Below are 18,968 nucleotides of genomic sequence, written 5' to 3'. Positions count from 1 at the left end.
GGCTCAAGCGCGTTCATTGAACGCGGTACCATGCGAATACAGTCATAAATGGTGGCATATAATCTGCACCCAAGCCTGTTGGATTTGTTGTGAAAGTGTGTGAATGATTTCCTGTGGTTCCACAGAAAATACCTGCGCTTGAATCTACTGGGTCACTTGAAATATCATATCTATGCATTCCCTGTCTATCCGAACCTGCTGCAAGATTTGTATAACCTCTTTTTGTTATTGAATGTGAATGATTACCTGTTGTGTTTGTAGTTCCAGTATGAGTGTGCGGTGGAAGGTTTGCTTCTTTAATTTTCTTCGAACCTCCTGTTTGCTTTGAAGAGTTAGCACAGTATAAGAATTTGTCTACAATCTGCTTCCATTCACCAAAACCCAGAACTGTTGCTGGATTTGTTGAGTTCATTGACGTATAAATAGAACCAACAGGATATATGGTTTCAAGAATCTGAGTCTTTAATGTTTGAAGCTCTGTTTTATCTGCTTTCTTATCTAACATTGTTGGTAGTATGACTGCTTCAAAACTTCTGACATATTTATCAGTGTTCCTGCAATAGTTATCTAAATTGTTAAGTGTATCTTTTACGCTTGTACTCGGATTCTCTGAAGGTGCACTTGAACCGAGGGTATAGTTCAATATTACATCGTCTGCTCTAACAGTAGTGAAGGATTCATGTGTATGGTTCTTGTCAGCTTTACTGTCTAATGTAGCTTGAAGTTCATTTATATCGGAGATGTTGTGTTTATGAGATTTCAAAACTTTGTTCGTTGCGTCAAGTTCATCTTTGTCAGCTTTACTTTTAATAGCATCTTCAAACGTTATTTTTGACTTAACTCTCAACGTAAATTTTGGTTCAACTAATACACCGTTAACAAAGAAACTAGAGGCATAAATTTCATCGTTATAACCAAATGCTTCTGGTGCTTTACCCGTGTCATACTGTACAGTACAGCTTATGTCATAACCTTTAGCACGAATGTATTTATATCTTCTTTCATTAACATCTTTTGTCTTCACTTTTTCATCCTGTGTTAAATATCCATGATAGTCCGTTATAATCTGTTCGTCTGAACTTATATAATGAACATGGTTTTTATCTGCTTTTTCGGCTAATTTCTCTTCTATCTCATTTATTTCAAGTTCATGCCTACCACCACCTCCTTCAGAAGTATTTTTCTTCAGCTCTTGAAGAACGTCCACTTCGCCATCTTTGGTGTCAATAATGAGACTTTGAGTTAAAACCTTTCCTGTCTTAATGGATGTTTGTAAAACTTCTTCTTCACCGTGTTCGGGGTCATGGTCGTCGTCATATCTTGTGAAATCAGAGATGTTGTCATACATTAAGCATATCTGTCTCAAAAGTTCTGCTATTTGAAACTGGAACGAAAGATATACAGAACTTTCATCATCTCCTAAAGTCAAGTCTGCTTTCTTAAGTATTTCTTGAATGTATGCAATGAGAACAGAGTACCTTGGAAAATATTCGAACAATATTTCATTAGCTGTTGGTTTTGGTGGTTCTTCTGGAGTTTCTGTTGTTTCAGTTCCTTCTGTAGGTTCTGTTGGAGTTTCTGCATCTCTTGACTTCAATGCTCTTGCTCTCAAAGACCTAAATGTTAAGCACCAGGTTTTACAAAGGACTTTAAAATGCTTTAATAGTTCCTGGTAAGTTATTGTTAGCATTAAGTAAGTTCCTTATGCTTCCATCATGTACGTCCATAGCACTATGTAAAAAATCTATACTTTTCTTGTAGTCAGCAATAGACTGACTGTGATTTTTTAAAGATTTGTCAATACCTTTAAGCCAATCTTCATGCATGTCTGATACTGAGCCAAGAATATCATTTGCTTCCTTTAGTGTATTTTGTGCTTCTCGTAAAGTATCCAATCCCGTACGTGCATTGCTTGCTATACGTCTTACAGTATCTATTTGACTCCTTGTTTCTTGCATCCAACCAGATAAAGTTTTAATAGTATCCGAACCATTTGAAATGAAGTTCAAAGCATTTTTAACGTCATTTAAACTTCTTCACCAAGTACCGCCCATATCTTTCCGATTTGGTATTGAAGAACTCCATATGAAGTAGCTGTTAAACCAGTATTTATAAGGTTCCATATCCATGATTTAGCAGTTTTTCCATCCTTTCCATCTACACCATCCAAACCGTTCTCGCCTTGAGGTCCTTGTATTCCTTGTATTCCTTGTGGTCCTTGAGGTCCGGTGTCACCCTTCTCTCCTTTCAGTTCATCTTTATGTTCGTTATAATATTCTAATGTCATAAGGTGTACATCATTACTGCTACCAGCAACGCCAAGAATTTGTTTCTCATTCATGACTAAATTCTTTAGGCATTTAATGTTGTCGTCAAATCGAAAGCTCTTTAACAATTCAATGAGAACATTCAGTACTTTCACTAATGAGGCATCTACTGTAGAATTTATATATTGCACCGTTCCATCATTTATGATAGGAACTTTACTTATTGTAATGAATGGGTCATAAGTGTTAAAAGTATCGAAATCAATGACTTTTTTAGTCTTTCCATCGTCAATGACTAAATCATTGCCTTCAATGGTTAAAGTTGAGTTTTCGTTTACTAGTTCATGTGCTCTTCTTGCTTCATTTGTTTCATACGCATATGCAGCAATAGTCATATTTTAATGAGAATAAAATGTTGTTCTATTTGCAAAGTACAGACCCAAACGAATACGGGACAGTAAAGCTACAAACAAACTTAGGTCTTCAGAATGAAGCACTTGCTTTCAGAGTTGTTGACTTCAATACTATCGCAACTTTTGTCATAACAGATGAAACAGATTTCATAGAGATTGAAATAGATGACAAAAGAAGTGTTATAACATTTCCTAACAGAGCAGAGTATAGAATAGATAAAATTGCTGGAGTCATAGATACTCTCATAAATGAAGAAACTATTGACAACATAGATGTCGAACTCTCTTCTGAGGGAACATTGAAGTTCAGTTATGTGAAGGAGTTTAAGATACCAAGAATGAGTCATAGAGTACAACTTCTTTTGGGTGCATACCATATGACATTTCCTTTGAAAAGTGTTGACAAAACGATTGAGATGAAATCTGTTCCATACGTATGTTATGGCAATTGTTTGTACATTGAGTCTAAAATAGCTAATGTCACAGGCATTTCAGGAGTTAATAGTAAAGGTTCAGTAGAATTAAATCCTTCTGTTATGCAGTCAATTCAATGTTCATTCCAAACGTTCCTGTCATAGCAACTCATTTAGGTAAATGGGTTCGCATTAGTCCTCATAATTTGAAAGACATGCAATTCAGACTAGTTGACTTTCAAGGAGAGCCTGTAGTACTGAAGGCACCAGTGCGAATGACTGTTGAAGTTGACTTTTTAGAAAATATTAAATGCGACGGCTTACAAGAGAACTCAGAGCTAAAAATATAAAGTATGAATGTTATGTATTAGGTCATGAACTTTGGTTGTTGCTGTTTGATGAAACAAATGAGTTAGTTATGTCAGTCAAGAGAACAGAAAAAGGCGTCAAAGGCGCCGAGCGCAAAGCGCTATATTGTGTTAGTGAAAACTGCACCAAGTCAATAAGATTGGGTCTGCATTATGAAGATGAGTTCGATACTGTTGAAGAAGTTTTGGACAGATACTATAAGTTGCTAACTTGAAATTTTTTTGACTGACTGCTTTAATTTACTAAAACATATTTCAAGCAAAGTTTATATTCTGTTGAAAGTTTTGTATACTCGTTCGAACATTTATACTTAAACTCAACTCCTGTGGTTCCTGGTGTTTCAATGATGCGGATGTTACCTATTTTCATGAATAGTGGAGTTTGACCACAGCATTCGATTTCAGGGTCGAGATAGTCAATGACACATTGTTTCCCTGTTATTCGTGAGATAACATTTTCAAGGTCCTCCTTTGTTAGAATTATTTGGTTCTTGCTTATAAGATTTACCAAAAGCTTCTTATCGTCTTTGAGTAAGATAGTTTGGTATAACTGAAGAAGGTAATGGTCTACGTTATCTGAAGGATTTGTTTGAACATTTGTGTAAGGGTTGTCGTTGGCTTCTCTTGAAAGAACTTGGTCTAATGGTGGATACTCTAACTTAACATCTGATGTAGCGTTAGCGTTTGAAGCTGTGTTTAAATTCACCGACTTAAGATCTGGTTCTGGTTCTTTCAAACACTCTGAACTATAGTTCTTTATGACAATATTGTTTGTCGTTCGTGAGTCAACATTTGATGTTGGTTCAATTGGAACATTAACGGCACCAGCTAAGATGGATTTGCTTCTCATTTCATATAGAATAAAAACCTTTTATATGTATGAAATGAACAATATACTCGACAAGGGTTTGAATGTAAAGCTAACGAATGAAAATATTGTTGAATTCACTGAGACAGGTGCTGTGTATAAAGATGTAGAACTACTGAACAAAAGAGCTAAGGGAAGAAGCAGGAACATGAACAAAGGGTGGAAGCCTATAAAAATTTATGTCAATGATGGCTCAGGAGGTTCAAACATAAAGTATGCAGAAAGTTATAGAGTTTATGCTCTCAAAGGTGAAAAGCCTTCATTTAAGAACAGCTATTCTAACGCATATCCTCAAAAGCTAACGGATGGAGAAGTGGATGATATGAATGACAGCAAAAATATTAACAGAAATGGCGACAGAGATGCATGGAATTTGTTTACCATCAGTCAATTGAAGGTTAAACTTTAAAACAATGTTGGTCGTTCCCATGGAATATTTTTGACTTTAATGGTATTAGTCATGATATGAATCTCAAGGTATGAACGAGTAGAGATGAGAGACTTATATGCTTCCCAAATTTCTTCAAAAGGTAATGTTATACCTGACTGTTTCCAAATGAGTTCAATATCATAACGTGAGAAACCTTGAAAGATAACGAAGTCAGTTATGAGACGTTTTATGTTTAAAGCTAAAAACCTCCATGTTTGCATAAGTATTGCTACAGTTAAATGGTAATGTCTGACTTTAGTTATGATGTTAGCTAATGGTGAGTCTGGTTTTGACACTAAACCTTTTCCGGCGAAGTCGTCACAAACTAATAAAGTGTTTGATGGATATTTTTTGAAGGGTATTTTGAAAGTTTGACAGAATGTAGTTTGTAAGTCGTTTCATATCGTATACTCCTGAGTATTGACGTAAGTGGCGTTTGTCAATAATTCTTTCCATCTCTCAGAGGTCTTTTGCATTCCTGACTGTATAAATTCAAACGATGGCATAATATTTTCTCTTACGTCGAATGTAACGTTGAAGAAATTCAATGAGTTCACTGTCTGGAACTTTAACGACAGAGGCTTGAACTTTTGACATGAATGTTTTCGCTGTTGAGTCCATAGAGTCTGAAGTTGCTGATATAATGATTTGGTCATAATATGAGTCATTTCCTAAACGCTCTGTTATGAGTATATGACGAATTAAATTAAATGTCTTACCTGAACCCATCTTTCCACAATAGAAATACACACCATTTGAACAGAATTCATAATCTTTGCTGAAAGGAAGAATAAGAGAAGAGTTAAGTTTGTCTGTAGTTTCATTCATGTCTTCATCTACGTCATGTATTAAATGCTTCATTTTATCTCCATTAAAAATGCAAGTCAGAAATATTCAGAACATAGCACCGAGTCTAACTGACAAGAGTATAAAGATATACTATGAACATGTTATGATGAAACCAACCAAAATTCAAGAAAGTCAGTATACTTATGAATATCCAAGACACTGGGTAGAGTATGTAGGAGGTGAGAAAGCTATTGAAATCAGACAGGTTCGAAGTATTCCAGCAGGAAGAACAATATTATTGAAGAACTTTAATGTTTTGAGATATAATGATGAAACAAAGAAGCAAGATAGTTTCCCTGTTGCTGTGTATGTGAACTTAGATACAGGAGATGACATGAAAGTTTTTAATACAAAGCTTCAAACGGTAGTGAGAGAACAACTTACTGCGGAAGGACATCCATTACCTTCAGAAGTTACCATAGCATATAATTTTGAAAACAAACTCAATAGATTTTAAAGTCGTCTCTGCAAAGAAGTCAGGATTTACATTTAATGAAGCAGATGTATATTCGAATGAAACTTCAAAGCTATTGCATGGTTAGATAATGACGATTGCTTTAAGAAAATATTTAAATACAGTGACTCAACGATGTCAATAGATGACCTTCGTGGAATGTTACCATCGACGTTTACAGTAGAAGGTTCAGCAGGATTGCTTACAAGATTGTCAATTGGTGGCATTTGGTCTCGTGAGAACATTGTTATAAAATCCAGTATAAGTGAATTTGCTGAAGAATCTATATTATGTCTTTCAAACTACATGTATTCGCCGCCGAAGCATTATAGTATAACAAACTTTGTCAGTAAGTTTAACATAAGACTTGTCGAACCTTCTTCAATGAAAGATGTTGTGCTACCTAAAGACGGAAAGGATGGACTCATTATTGAGATGATTTTAATAGCATATTAAATGAGCTTGTTCTTGAAGGTCATTCATGATGAAATAACTGTTGTAGAAGATGTTAGCAATTGTTCAGACATTTTGAAGCGTATAGATGATATAAGAAAGAAGTTAGATAGACCGCAAAGCGGTGAGGGCGAAGCCCGTGAGAACGCTTATGTTTCATTGACTTTCTCCAGTAAGAGAACTTTTATGAGATAATATTGAAGAGAGATGATTTAATATGGTGTAAATGGTAGCTTGGGCAGCTTTAGGCGCAATGGGAACAAAAGCATTAGCATTTGGAGCAAAAGCACTTGGAGCTTATGACGCAGTAAATAAAATGAGTGGAGGAAGGGTTTCGAAGACATTAGATGCAAATAAAGGGAAGATTGGAGGCTGGGTTGCAAAGAAGTTAAGATTAAATAAAATAGGGCTCATAAATAAAGCATCCAATTTGGTTGCGACTGAGTCAGAAAATGCTTTAGGAAAGGACGATGAGTTTGCAAAACACGCAAAAGACTTTAATGACCAGATGAAAGGTGAAACAATGCATTTAAATAGAGTCGATGGAACTAAAGAAAATGTTTCTTCTCCACCAGCGGTTTATCCATACGGACCTTATGGAATGTATGGAAACCCTTATGAACGACCATTTGACCCATTGACTGGTGGAAGTAATTGGTATCATTATGGACGAAGAAGAAAGACAGTCAAGTTGGAGACAGATGTTAAGAAAGCAACTAAAAAGAAACCAAGGAAGAGAGTTATAAAGCAATGAATTCAACAGGGTAGAAAAGAGGTTAGAAATGAGGTTAGATCTAACCTTCTACCCTAAGTTTATTTTTGCGCTATGTTTTCATACGTGTGAAGTCGTTAGTGAAGTCGTTAGTGAAGTCGTTAGTGTGTACGTTAATGTGTACGTTAGTGTGAACGTTAGTGAGAACGTTAGTGAGAACGTTTATTTTTACATTAGTGAGTTCGTTAGTGTGTACGTTAGTGAGAACGTTTATTTTTTCATGCATGTGCATTGTGTCGCGGGGAGTTGCCATGGGCAATGACCTGCGCACAATATATAGCGTACAGAGAGGTGAGATGAGGTGGTTTATGTGATAAATACTTTACGTGGCAGAAATAGTTTAAGGTTAAGTTAGTGTGTACGTTTGTGTTGTAAAATATACGTTAACGGTTTGTAAAGTGTCAGATTGACATATTTTCGGTAAGATGGCGCGCAGTGCCACCATACTGAAGATATGTATATTAATTTACGCTGTGAATGTGTCAACAGCGGTCATGCCTGTATCTGTATCCCATATTTGCCACAACCTTTCTGTATCTGCATTTGTGTATTTCGGTTTCAGCTGATACATTTGATTTGGCGTGTAATTTGTTCCAGTTAATGGATTAATTGGGAGATCTTCATGCGGTGTGTTATTATTGTACTCCCAAATAAAGGCAGGAATAGCCTGAATGCTTTGGCAGCGCTCCAATGTCAGCCAGAATCTCTCAATCTTCTCATTTTGGTAGGGAGAATGAGAGTCTGTATGCCGCCATTGGACGCCCCAAAGATCAAGTAGATCTTGAAAGGCGCCCCTATTTTCTGAACCGTTGTCGGTCCAGAAACAATAAGGGGCGCCAAATTCAATGAAGGCGGAAGCCGCAACGTTCGCTGTCGTCGCTGCCAGCATATCTGTATTTGTATACACGCTAGGACTTTGCGGCTAAAATTGTCGATTATGCCACTAAATATACTGGCCACGAACACCCCTAAAATAATGAATATCTGCGTGCCAGATAAGATTGGGGGAAAGCGCCCAATATCTTACTGCTGTTTCTGGCCCGGCATGCTCTAATCGCGTCTTGGTGAAATGATTTTCTTTGAAGTATCTGCGTACTTCTCTATAAGATACATCAATTTGTTGTAATTTCAAACGTTTCCATTGTTTTGTTTGACCACAGGGAAAGGCCCAGTGGTCATGTATCACAGCAAGAGCTTTGAGTTTGTCGTAGGGATTGACCCTACGACCTTTCTTGCCTTTAGGCAATGGGATATTCTGTAAGCTAAATTGATTTTGTAAAAAAGATTTTGAAACATCTAAATATTTGAAATCATTTGATTGAAGGGTTGGGGCGATGGGAACATGGGTGCAAGCTTCTTCCCATGTCATTTTACCTTCTTCAATCTGATTGGAAATACCAATTAGGTAAATTCGATCGACATACCCTTTGTAAGGATTCATTCTAATGAAGTACGTTAACAATCAAAATATTCTATAAGTGTCTAGTATGGAATTCAAAAGAATAAAGAAAATGGTAACGTAAGTAAACGTATTATGAAATAATTTATAATTAAAATGAAAAAAAGAAAAAAATAATAAGTAAAGTGACTGGAAATGAAAATGAAAATCAGTGTACAGTTTTATTTTTTTTCTCGCTGTGAAACGTATTCGGTCTTTTTTTTAAAAATTAATTTTTTGTTAGAGATAAGAGCTAAAACTCGGTAAACAACTTTCTTTATGTCTAGAAAATTCTATCTTGCTTTTATTTTTTTCTCGCTGTGAAACGTATTCGGTCTTTTTTTTAAAAATTAATTTTTTGTTAGAGATAAGAGCTAAAACTCGGTAAACAACTTCTTTATGTCTAGAAAATTCTATCTTGCCTTTTATTTTTTTTCTCGCTGTGAAACGTATTCGGTCATTTTTTTAAAAATTAATTTTTTGTTAGAGATAAGAGCTAAAACTCGGTAAACAACTTCTTTATGTCTAGAAAATTCTATCTTGCCTTTTATTTTTTTCTCGCTGTGAAACGTATTCGGTCTTTTTTTAAAAATTAATTTTTTGTTAGAGATAAGAGCTAAAACTCGGTAAACAACTTCTTTATGTCTAGAAAATTCTATCTTGCCTTTTATTTTTTTCTCGCTGTGAAACGTATTCGGTCTTTTTTTTAAAAATTAATTTTTTGTTAGAGATAAGAGCTAAAACTCGGTAAACAACTTCTTTATGTCTAGAAAATTCTATCTTGCCTTTTATTTTTTCTCGCTGTGAAACGTATTCGGTCATTTTTTTAAAAATTAATTTTTTGTTAGAGATAAGAGCTAAAACTCGGTAAACAACTTCTTTATGTCTAGAAAATTCTATCTTGCCTTTTTTTTTTTCTCGCTGTGAAACGTATTCGGTCATTTTTTTAAAAATTAATTTTTTGTTAGAGATAAGAGCTAAAACTCGGTAAACAACTTCTTTATGTCTAGAAAATTCTATCTTGCCTTTTTTTTTTTCTCGCTGTGAAACGTATTCGGTCTTTTTTTTTAAAAATTAATTTTTTGTTAGAGATAAGAGCTAAAACTCGGTAAACAACTTCTTTATGTCTAGAAAATTCTATCTTGCCTTTTATTTTTTTCTCGCTGTGAAACGTATTCGGTCTTTTTTTTAAAAATTAATTTTTTGTTAGAGATAAGAGCTAAAACTCGGTAAACAACTTCTTTATGTCTAGAAAATTCTATCTTGCCTTTTATTTTTTTCTCGCTGTGAAACGTATTCGGTCTTTTTTTTAAAAATTAATTTTTTGTTAGAGATAAGAGCTAAAACTCGGTAAACAACTTCTTTATGTCTAGAAAATTCTATCTTGCCTTTTATTTTTTTCTCGCTGTGAAACGTATTCGGTCTTTTTTTTTAAAAATTAATTTTTTGTTAGAGATAAGAGCTAAAACTCGGTAAACAACTTCTTTATGTCTAGAAAATTCTATCTTGCCTTTTATTTTTTTCTCGCTGTGAAACGTATTCGGTCATTTTTTTAAAAATTAATTTTTTGTTAGAGATAAGAGCTAAAACTCGGTAAACAACTTCTTTATGTCTAGAAAATTCTATCTTGCCTTTTATTTTTTTCTCGCTGTGAAACGTATTCGGTCTTTTTTTTAAAAATTAATTTTTTGTTAGAGATAAGAGCTAAAACTCGGTAAACAATTCCTTTATGTCTAGAAAATTTAACATTCGTCTCCCATTTTTATATATTTGGTTTAGAATGTTCGAAAATGCGTAATATGTTCATTAATATTAATTGAAAAGAACCTTGAATTAATTCAATCTGATCTCACAAAATATTTTAAATTACAAACTTTGTTGTTTGAATAGATAATTAGTATTAAACTCAAATAACTAGTTTATTTTTGAATAAAAATTATTTGAATTTATTCAATTTTGTGATTTTTCCTTCAAAAATCAAGTTTTAATATCTTATTTGCCATATAATTATAAATACAATGAAACATATTCGAAATTGAAAAGTATGACTTTTTCTGTTCTTTCAATCATTCAATTTGAATTTTGCAATATTGGATTTCTCATTAAATAGCTATTAAAAACAACAAGCAATTTAACTTACATTCAAATTTATTTGTGTTATATTCAATCTTCTCAAAACTTATAATTTTCGGCTATAGCATGATTATATGCTATATAATATAATAAACCTGTAATAGTATCATTCTTTCAATTATTTGAAGAGAAAACCGAAAAAATCTATTTTCGGTCTATAACACTCTCAATTTTATATTAAGATTTTCAAAAATCATATGTAACATGTGCTTGTTATTTTTTAATTCCGAAAATAAAATTAACGTAAAATTCTTCTCAAAAACGAAGTTTACAAAATTCGAAAAAGTTCTAATAAAAAAGTTTTAATATGTCTGTTCCCCCACCACCACCTCCACCACCACCACCATGCACTGCAAACCACGGCGGCGGTGGCGGATTAGTTAAGCCTACTGATGATGCATTACAAGCTTTGATTGCTAAGAGAAAGGCTAATGCTGGAAAGAAGCCAGCTAACCCACCTCCAGCTAAACCACCACCAAAGAAGGCTGCTCCAATGGATCTTAACGCAGCACTTAAAGCAAGATTTAATAAGAACAAAGCACCAGCTCCAGCAGAAGAACCTCCAGCACCCGCTCCAGCTGCTCCTCCACCAGCTCGCCCTCCACCACCACCACCGAAATCTGATGCTCCACCTCCACCTCCAGCTCGTCCACCACCACCACCACCTACAGCTCCTCCAGCCACACCTCCTCCACCACCTCCGAACCACCCACCGCCACCACCGCCTAAATCTAACGATATTCCACCTCCACCACCAGCTGCTATACCACCTCCAGCTCCACCAGCAACCCCGCCGGCAGCACCACCAAAGAAGCCAAAGGATAAGAAGAAATCATCATCATCTTCATCTGGATCAGAATACTATTCAGACTATCCATACTATTCCGATGATGAGGAGAAGGAAGAGCCAAAGAAGGAGGAACCAAAGAAAGAGGAGCCAAAGAGGGAAGCTGAAATTCTTCCACCTCCACCTCCTCCATCCAGACCAGCTCCACCACCATCAGAGCCTTCATCAGATGAACCTAAGAAGAGTCAGAAGGCTAAGTCACGTCCATCCGCTGCTGATTCAGCAGAAACAACACCAGATGGCAAGCTTAAGCTTCAGTACTTCGAGTCAAGCTACAAGAAAGTCAGCACCGAGTTCGGTATCCAGAATCTTTTCACTCCTTTCGTTAAGCAACGCGATGAAATGCACAAGCATGCAGAAAACGCCATCAACGCATTCATGGAAGATCCAAACAAGCCTCTTGATGAATACAGAAACACAATCAACGATTTCATGACCACATTCCAGCGTAACCTTATCACCGCTTCAAAGGATATCACAACCAACCTCTCAAGCAACCTTGACCTTGTCGACAAGCTTACAGAATCAGTCAACAAAGCCAGGAATGAATTCGAGATTGCCCGTAACGAACAGCTCGAAGATGCTCTCTCTAGACTTAAAGTTCCTAACCCAACATCAGAAAATAATTCCGTCCCAGACTTCATCAAACCACGCAAATACAGCTCAATCTACATCTGCTTACCAGGCGTCAACATCAAGATGAACAATCTTCAGAATGTTGCTGGCGATGTCATGAATCCTAACATCGAGGACCTTGTTAAGGTAATTCCAGCTGATCAGGAAGCCGTAGATCTCTTCTCTACTCCATTCGAATACTTCGATATGGGCGAGACAAATGAGATGAAGGATCCATTCGAATCAGCAGACACTGTCGAGACAAGGAAGAAGCTCAGACCACAAACCAATGCAAAGGGAGGCTACGACGACGAAGAACTCGTTAATTCCGGTGAAGCCCCATCTGCTCCACCTCCACCATCAGCTCCAGGAGTTCCTCCAGCACCACCGTTACCAGGTGCTGGCGTTCCACCACCGCCCCCACCACCAGGAGCCGGTGCGCCGCCACCTCCACCACCACCAGCAGGCGGAGCACCACCTCCACCGCCCCCACCACCTCCAAAGGGCGGTGCACCACCACCTCCTCCACCGCCAGCAAGAGCACCTCCACCCCCAGCAGGCACTCCTCCTCCACCAGCTGCAGCTCCAGCACCAGCAGGCGGTCTCGTGAAACCAACAGATGATGCACTTCAAGCTATGATCGAAAGAAGAAAGAAGACTGCAAATAAGGTCAAGCCACCAGAGCCAAAGCTTCTCTTCCAGAAGTAAAGCGATTTTTTTAATTTTTATTATTTACTTTTCATCTTTTCCATTCGGAGCGTCACTTTTTCAAGCTTGTATTAGATGAAAAACTCAATCTCTAAAGCGGATGGAATTAACCAGAAGCTTGAAGAGATAAGGAAAAAACGTAGGGAGAACAGAAAGCTTCGTTTGTCTGCACCAAAGTATCAAGAAGATCCAATTGGACAAGTTGAATTTTTGATGTACATATTGCCAGATGAAGTAGACAAAAAATTCTTAGATAATACAATAGAACCAACGTATTTCGATTTCCCTCCTGTAAAACCTAAGATTACAAAGAATTTGGGCTTGATTAAATCTTTATCTATTTATTTTCCAATTGGAAAAGTTTCTAATTCCGATGAATGGTTTATAATTTCGCCATATATACATGTTCCAAAAGTATTTCTTCCTGCAGACAATTGGGCAGAAAAATCTCAAATCTTAATCGCAGCAATTACATATTCATGCAAAGTACTCGATGCTTTATCAAAAGTTCTACATATTTCTCTTCCATATCCGATTAAAATAGATGGAAACAAAATTTTTATTTATAGAAACGAGCAACCACATGATTTAACAGTATTTACTACTTCTCATTCCATAAAAGCTGCAGTACATCTACTTAATTTTAACGCCGCAACTTTTGGACATGGAGCACCTGATGAATTACTTCCGAACCTATATTCGGCCTTACACCCAAACTCAACTGAGCTTCCTCCTGAAGAAAGTGTTGATGATTTGATCGAAAAATAGAATTTAAATTTGGTTTCAAAATTCTTGAACAATTCGAACTTTAGGAATCCATTAATATGCTTCCAATATCATTCCACTCTTTTTGATCAAATATCTTCAATACATCTGATATAATTTCAGATCCATTTTGTAATCTTCAATTCCGAATAGGAAGAACGATTATATACATACTACTGCTAAAGATTACAATAGATGATGTTATTTAAGGTTTTTTCCACTCAACAGTCTTGGGATAGTTGCTATTTTATTCAGAATTAATGAAGGACAGATTACCCTTTTCGGAGATGTTAACACCTCCTATGGACAAATCGATTGTTATCCCTCGATCTATCACGCATTCAATTTTGGACTTTACACTTTTCAATTTTGAAAATAAAAAATTGACATAACGAATTATCACATTTTTATAATATCATATTATACTAATAAAATTTAATATAGTTTTCTGAAAATCAATGGTCAAGTTCAATTTTTGTTTTATGCGATTATTTATTAACTCTATAAAATTGGCTATTTAATTAAAAATTAGTGAAAACTTTTTCAGAATATCTCAAAATTTGACATTCTTTCAAAGTAAAAGAATATTGACCATAGTTTCCATCTTATATATTGCTGAATTTTCCATTTTTCTGATTTTCAGCAACGGCGATAATGAAATAAGTGAAGTAATTTTTTTAAATGTCAACTCCATCGAAGGAATTGACAGAACAAGAGAAGATCAAAAAGCAGTATTACGATCTTCTCGAAGATCTTGGCTATCCACCCGAAAAAAGGGAGCTACTAGCCAAAAATGTTAAAGAAATGAAAGAATTTATTGAAAGAGACGTCGAAACAAGCAAACAGACAAAGCCACCTCAATACTTCTTTGACCAGCTAAAGAAAGAGCTCTCATATGAAGATGTTAATGAGTTGTACAGACAAACTAAAATTTGCAAGTTCTCATAGGCAAAGGAGTTTCTAAAAATTGGCGGATTAACTCAAATAATTAATATCTTAAGAGGTTACTCGTATGGCGTTTCTAAAAATCAACTTAGTCCTTTATCTACAAATCTACTTCATTCTTTGATCAAATGCGTCAAGAATCTTGCCAACATGAGTATCTGCCAGTCACATCTTGCCCGAAATTTGTCTTTTATCCCTACTTTAATCAGTGTCATTCATCCACCGAGTTCTTCAATGACATCCGACATCCTTTCGATCCTTATCATGTTCTCATCCTTCCCTGACTATGCAGAATACGTTTTCGGAAATATTTAATATTTGAATCGAAATAATGTCGTTGGCTGGAAAGTTTTGTGCGATTTCCTCACATCAAATGCACACAATCCCAGTGTTGTTAAGACTTTCGTTGCTTTCATATCCAGTTTACTTTCCAATGTAATTGATCCGAAATTTAGAACACAACTCCTTCTTGAGCTCGACAACAGTGGAGTTCTTATTGCTATGATGTCAATCCCATCCGAAGAAGAGAACGCAAGGAAGCTCAGGCAAGAATTAGTCAACATTACGAATTTATTCCCGAAAGAACACATCAATCCATTCGATCCAGTCGTATTATACGATTACGTCGAGAGAAATGTCCCTCAGAATTTACTACATTCCTGCTATCTCTCAATCGCGAGTATGATACAAAATTTACCAAACTGTGTAGAGCCAGCCTTGAATCATATCCTCGATTTCTTATTCTACTACAGAAGCTATGCCTCCAAAGGTAACTTTGATGCCATAGAAGAGGCTACTTTGCTCTCAATCCAAGACACAGATTATCCATCTGTCGCTTTACCCAATTTATTAGGTATATTGTACAAAGATTACAACTTCTTAGATTACGTACACCTCCAAAGCATGCCATTACCATCATTACGTGATCTAAAAAGCCTTGATTTGGTTGATGACTTACAATCAAAGCTCCAGAGAGTTCAGGAAGAACTGACAATCTCTAGAAAGTGCTCAGACAAGATATCCATTGACAATGCACACATGCAGAAGATAAAAGAAGAAGAAATTAAGCATCTCAAAGAATTATTGAACGAATCGAACAAGAAAGTTGATGACAAGATCAAGGAAATGGACAGACTCAAGGCTAAAATAGGAGAACAGATCCAAGTTAAAGAGAAAAGCATCCAAGAATTAGAAATCAAATTATCAATGGCCACAAATGATCTAAAAAAGCTCAAAGAGGCCAAACCAAATGCTGCAGAAGACTTAGATGATGATAAAGAGATCCAGAGACTCCAATCCGTCCTTGAAGAGAAAGAAAAAGCAATTGAACAACTGAAACAAGTCAAACCTGTTGTTACGACAGTTGTAGATACAAAAGAAATCGATAACCTCAAGATCTTGTTGCAGCAATCGAACTTGGAGAACGAAAAAATGAAGAATTCTTTGGTCGAATACCAAAACCAGATAGAAGTCTTCAAGAACGCTCTACCGAACGCTGCAGAGGATATGGAAGACGATGCAGAGATCACAAGACTCAAAGAAGTTATCGACAGACAAGAAAAAGAACTTTCAGTATTAAGAGTCGCGAAACCAAATGCTGCTGAAGATTTGGAGGACGACAAGGAAATCCAGCGCTTGAAGAAGCTTCTCCAGCAAAAGGATGAAGAAATCCTTAACGCAAAGGCTGAAGTTGCAAAATTACAATTAAATTCAAAGTCCTCTCAAAATTCTGAAGTCCCTCAAAATTCAGAACCTAAACAAAATTCAGAGACCTCTCAAAACAACACTTCTCAAAATTCAGAGGCCTCTCAAAATTCAGAGAGTCCATCACCTCCACCACCAGTTGCTCCACCTCCTCCACCGATGGCACCTCCGCCACCACCTGTAGCACCTCCACCACCAGGAATTGGTCTTCCTCCACCTCCACCGCCTGCATTTGGAATTCCTCCACCTCCTCCAGGCGTAGGTGTTCCTCCACCACCACCCGGCAGCTTGCTTGCCAAGAAGAAGAAGAATACCGCACCACCGATGAAGATGAAAGGATTCTTCTGGCAGAAACTTAACGAAAACCAGATCAAAGGCAGCAAGTGGTCAGAAATGGAGGAAGTCGATATCGACACACAATCTCTCATGGACCAGTTCCCTGTCAAATCCAAAGAATCATTCTCTTCGTTTGATTTAAGTTGATATAGTGCATTAAATGTATCAATATAGTCTTTATATTTCGGATAAAGCAAGTCATAATAATTCTTAGTTTTCTCCTTCCTATTTAGAAACATGCATTTTAATTTTTCACTTACTCGCAAAAAGTGACGCCTTTCATCTTTTTTCCTAGGTTTAATGATCGCATCCTTTCTGCTCGTCATACAGGAAATGAGAGAAATGATTGGCAGAGCCTAATTTATTACTCCAATTGGAAGCTATCATGAAAAGTATACTTCAGAAATCCCAGAATGACAAGACAAAAGTGTGTTATGCACTCTTGTCGGTCAAAGTTCCGCAATCAGAATGTGATTGCGGAAGAGTGTCTCATTCTGAGAGACATTCAATGTCAATGTCTCCCAGAATGGCACATTGTGACCGACAAGAGTGTATAACACACTTATCTTGATGAAAAATGATTATAAAAAATATGAACGTTGATTCAATATACTTACCTCGTTTCATGAAAATGTTAATATAACGTTGATTTTTTCCATGGGATTCAACTACATTTTCTGTATATGAGCTTTCCAAATGGAATATTTTTCACATATTTGTTTCAATTATTTTGTATATTGATATTTAAGATATAAATATAGACGATATTGAATGAAATGCATTTGTAATGGATCATATTCATTTGTAAACTGTTAAACTTTGAATTTTCATCATCTAAATATAAATTCGATATAAAAACAATTTACTTAAATCTAATAAAACATTCTAATATTAACAAATAATAAAAATTAATTATTCGAAATTTCGGAATTTTGAGATTGACTGATTGAATCTGCAATTGACAAGAATATTCCAAGTTCCCTTGCGAGTTCAAATTCCCAATTTGGAATATTCTGCATGAAATGCGTAATAATTATTCCAGGTTGAGCGTAAATCATGCAATATGCTGATGGTTCATCAAATATCCATATCTCTGAAGCAGTTTTTATGTTCTGAATGTACTGATCTGTTGGAGTATTTTGACTGATCATGTTTACAGTGCACGCCGCCTTCTTTTCATTAATAATTGATTGGATGTTTGGTACTTTTTGCATTTCGTTTGAAGCAATAATTAAAATTGTATTATTAATCTTATTTTCTGTAATTGGTATTGCTTTCCTTATATAACTGTAATCGCTTGATTCTTTAACAGGGAATTTGTTCTGATTAAAGCATTTCGTCGATGAATCGAGTAATTTAATTTGTGGGATCTTTGAAAACAGCTTAATTATAGGTGTATTAACTGTATATGATACAATCAATCGTTTCCTAAATTGAGAATTGTATAATTCTTGAAGAATTGGCAAAATTGAAATTTTCAGAGATTGTTCATAGTTATTAGTAAGGAAATATATAGGAGAATTATCCATAATCTTTTTATAGTTATATTGCTTTTTGAAATCTTCGCAAGGGTGGGTAAAATTGTTGTAATTACTTGATAATGGATGTTTGAAAAAGAAATCTTCATAAACGAATGTTGTAATTCTATTTCCTGATAAGCAAAAGTCTGTTAGCATCGGACTATCATCTTTTCCATGACCCCAGCTTCTTTTTGGAAGTAAAAACGCAACAGGATCAATATTCATATTCTCAGAGTAAAGAACAAGTTCATTAGATACTAGTTCAAGCTTTGCATCTGCTGCCTGAGAAACACAAATGTAAAATGTGATATTTTTCGGATTTTGATCTTTGTAGTCCCATAATGATCGTTTTGTAAACGTAGAATCAAAGAACTTGGATGATATTTTGATTTTCAAGTTACTCATTAAGATATCAAATGAAGCATGGAAAATAAAATCAGTGATAATACTAAATTCTATTTTATTCGTGTTTCTTACAACTGAGATTTTCTTTATACCTGATGTTTCATTGCTATTAGGAGGTAATCTTGCAAGTCTTTCGAATTTATCGCAATAAGTATTAACTCCAACCATAAAACATATAGCAATAAGGAATATCATTACATGCTTTATATCTAAATTCGAAAAATTATATACTTTGGCATTTCCATCCGCATACATTTTTCGAAAA

General features: G+C 35.6%; 7 protein-coding genes and 2 pseudogenes across 9 annotated transcripts, besides 3 other annotated features; 6 read left to right on the top strand and 3 right to left on the bottom strand.

Annotated features, from left to right (window-relative positions):
- Positions 1-7,359: part of a mobile genetic element that runs on past the window's edge.
- Positions 14-2,662, bottom strand: TVAGG3_0984460 (annotated as a pseudogene). Its single transcript has one exon. A coding segment is annotated over exon 1 (2,649 nt).
- On the top strand, positions 2,680-3,443 carry TVAGG3_0984450 (annotated as a pseudogene). The gene has a single exon. A coding segment is annotated over exon 1 (764 nt).
- On the bottom strand, positions 3,697-4,311 carry TVAGG3_0984440 (uncharacterized protein; the record flags this gene model as incomplete). Its single annotated transcript, XM_051253985.1, has 1 exon — positions 3,697-4,311. One exon carries the CDS (start codon positions 4,309-4,311, stop codon positions 3,697-3,699), a length of 615 nt encoding a protein of 204 aa, XP_051079559.1.
- On the top strand, positions 6,198-6,518 carry TVAGG3_0984430 (uncharacterized protein; the record flags this gene model as incomplete). Its single annotated transcript, XM_051253984.1, has 1 exon — positions 6,198-6,518. One exon carries the CDS (start codon positions 6,198-6,200, stop codon positions 6,516-6,518), a length of 321 nt encoding a protein of 106 aa, XP_051079558.1.
- Positions 7,360-7,756: 397 nt separating the features above from the next.
- Positions 7,757-8,728: a mobile genetic element.
- Positions 8,729-10,181: 1,453 nt separating this feature from the next.
- Positions 10,182-11,019: a mobile genetic element.
- Positions 11,020-11,165: 146 nt separating this feature from the next.
- TVAGG3_0984390 (actin binding) lies at positions 11,166-13,040 on the top strand (the record flags this gene model as incomplete). Its single annotated transcript, XM_001579384.2, has 1 exon — positions 11,166-13,028. The coding sequence occupies one exon, from the start codon at positions 11,166-11,168 to the stop codon at positions 13,026-13,028; it is 1,863 nt and encodes a 620-aa protein (XP_001579434.1).
- Positions 13,041-13,103: 63 nt separating this feature from the next.
- TVAGG3_0984380 (uncharacterized protein) lies at positions 13,104-13,796 on the top strand (the record flags this gene model as incomplete). The annotated part of the gene is made up of 1 exon (XM_001579385.1): positions 13,104-13,796. The coding sequence occupies one exon, from the start codon at positions 13,104-13,106 to the stop codon at positions 13,794-13,796; it is 693 nt and encodes a 230-aa protein (XP_001579435.1).
- Positions 13,797-14,474: 678 nt separating this feature from the next.
- On the top strand, positions 14,475-14,741 carry TVAGG3_0984370 (actin binding; the record flags this gene model as incomplete). The annotated part of the gene is made up of 1 exon (XM_001579386.1): positions 14,475-14,741. One exon carries the CDS (start codon positions 14,475-14,477, stop codon positions 14,739-14,741), a length of 267 nt encoding a protein of 88 aa, XP_001579436.1.
- A 501-nt stretch (positions 14,742-15,242) lies between these two features.
- Positions 15,243-16,925, top strand: TVAGG3_0984360 (actin binding; the record flags this gene model as incomplete). The annotated part of the gene is made up of 1 exon (XM_001579387.2): positions 15,243-16,925. One exon carries the CDS (start codon positions 15,243-15,245, stop codon positions 16,923-16,925), a length of 1,683 nt encoding a protein of 560 aa, XP_001579437.1.
- A 749-nt stretch (positions 16,926-17,674) lies between these two features.
- Positions 17,675-18,953, bottom strand: TVAGG3_0984350 (uncharacterized protein; the record flags this gene model as incomplete). Its single annotated transcript, XM_001579388.1, has 1 exon — positions 17,687-18,871. The coding sequence occupies one exon, from the start codon at positions 18,869-18,871 to the stop codon at positions 17,687-17,689; it is 1,185 nt and encodes a 394-aa protein (XP_001579438.1).
- Between the last annotated feature and the right edge of the window lie 15 nt (positions 18,954-18,968).

Source organism: Trichomonas vaginalis, chromosome I (assembly GCF_026262505.1).
Source record: "Trichomonas vaginalis G3 chromosome I, whole genome shotgun sequence".
In the NCBI taxonomy this organism is placed as follows: domain Eukaryota; phylum Parabasalia; order Trichomonadida; family Trichomonadidae; genus Trichomonas; species Trichomonas vaginalis.
The sequence above is the reverse complement of the archived record's forward strand: the minus strand, read 5'-3'. Positions and strand labels throughout refer to the sequence as shown.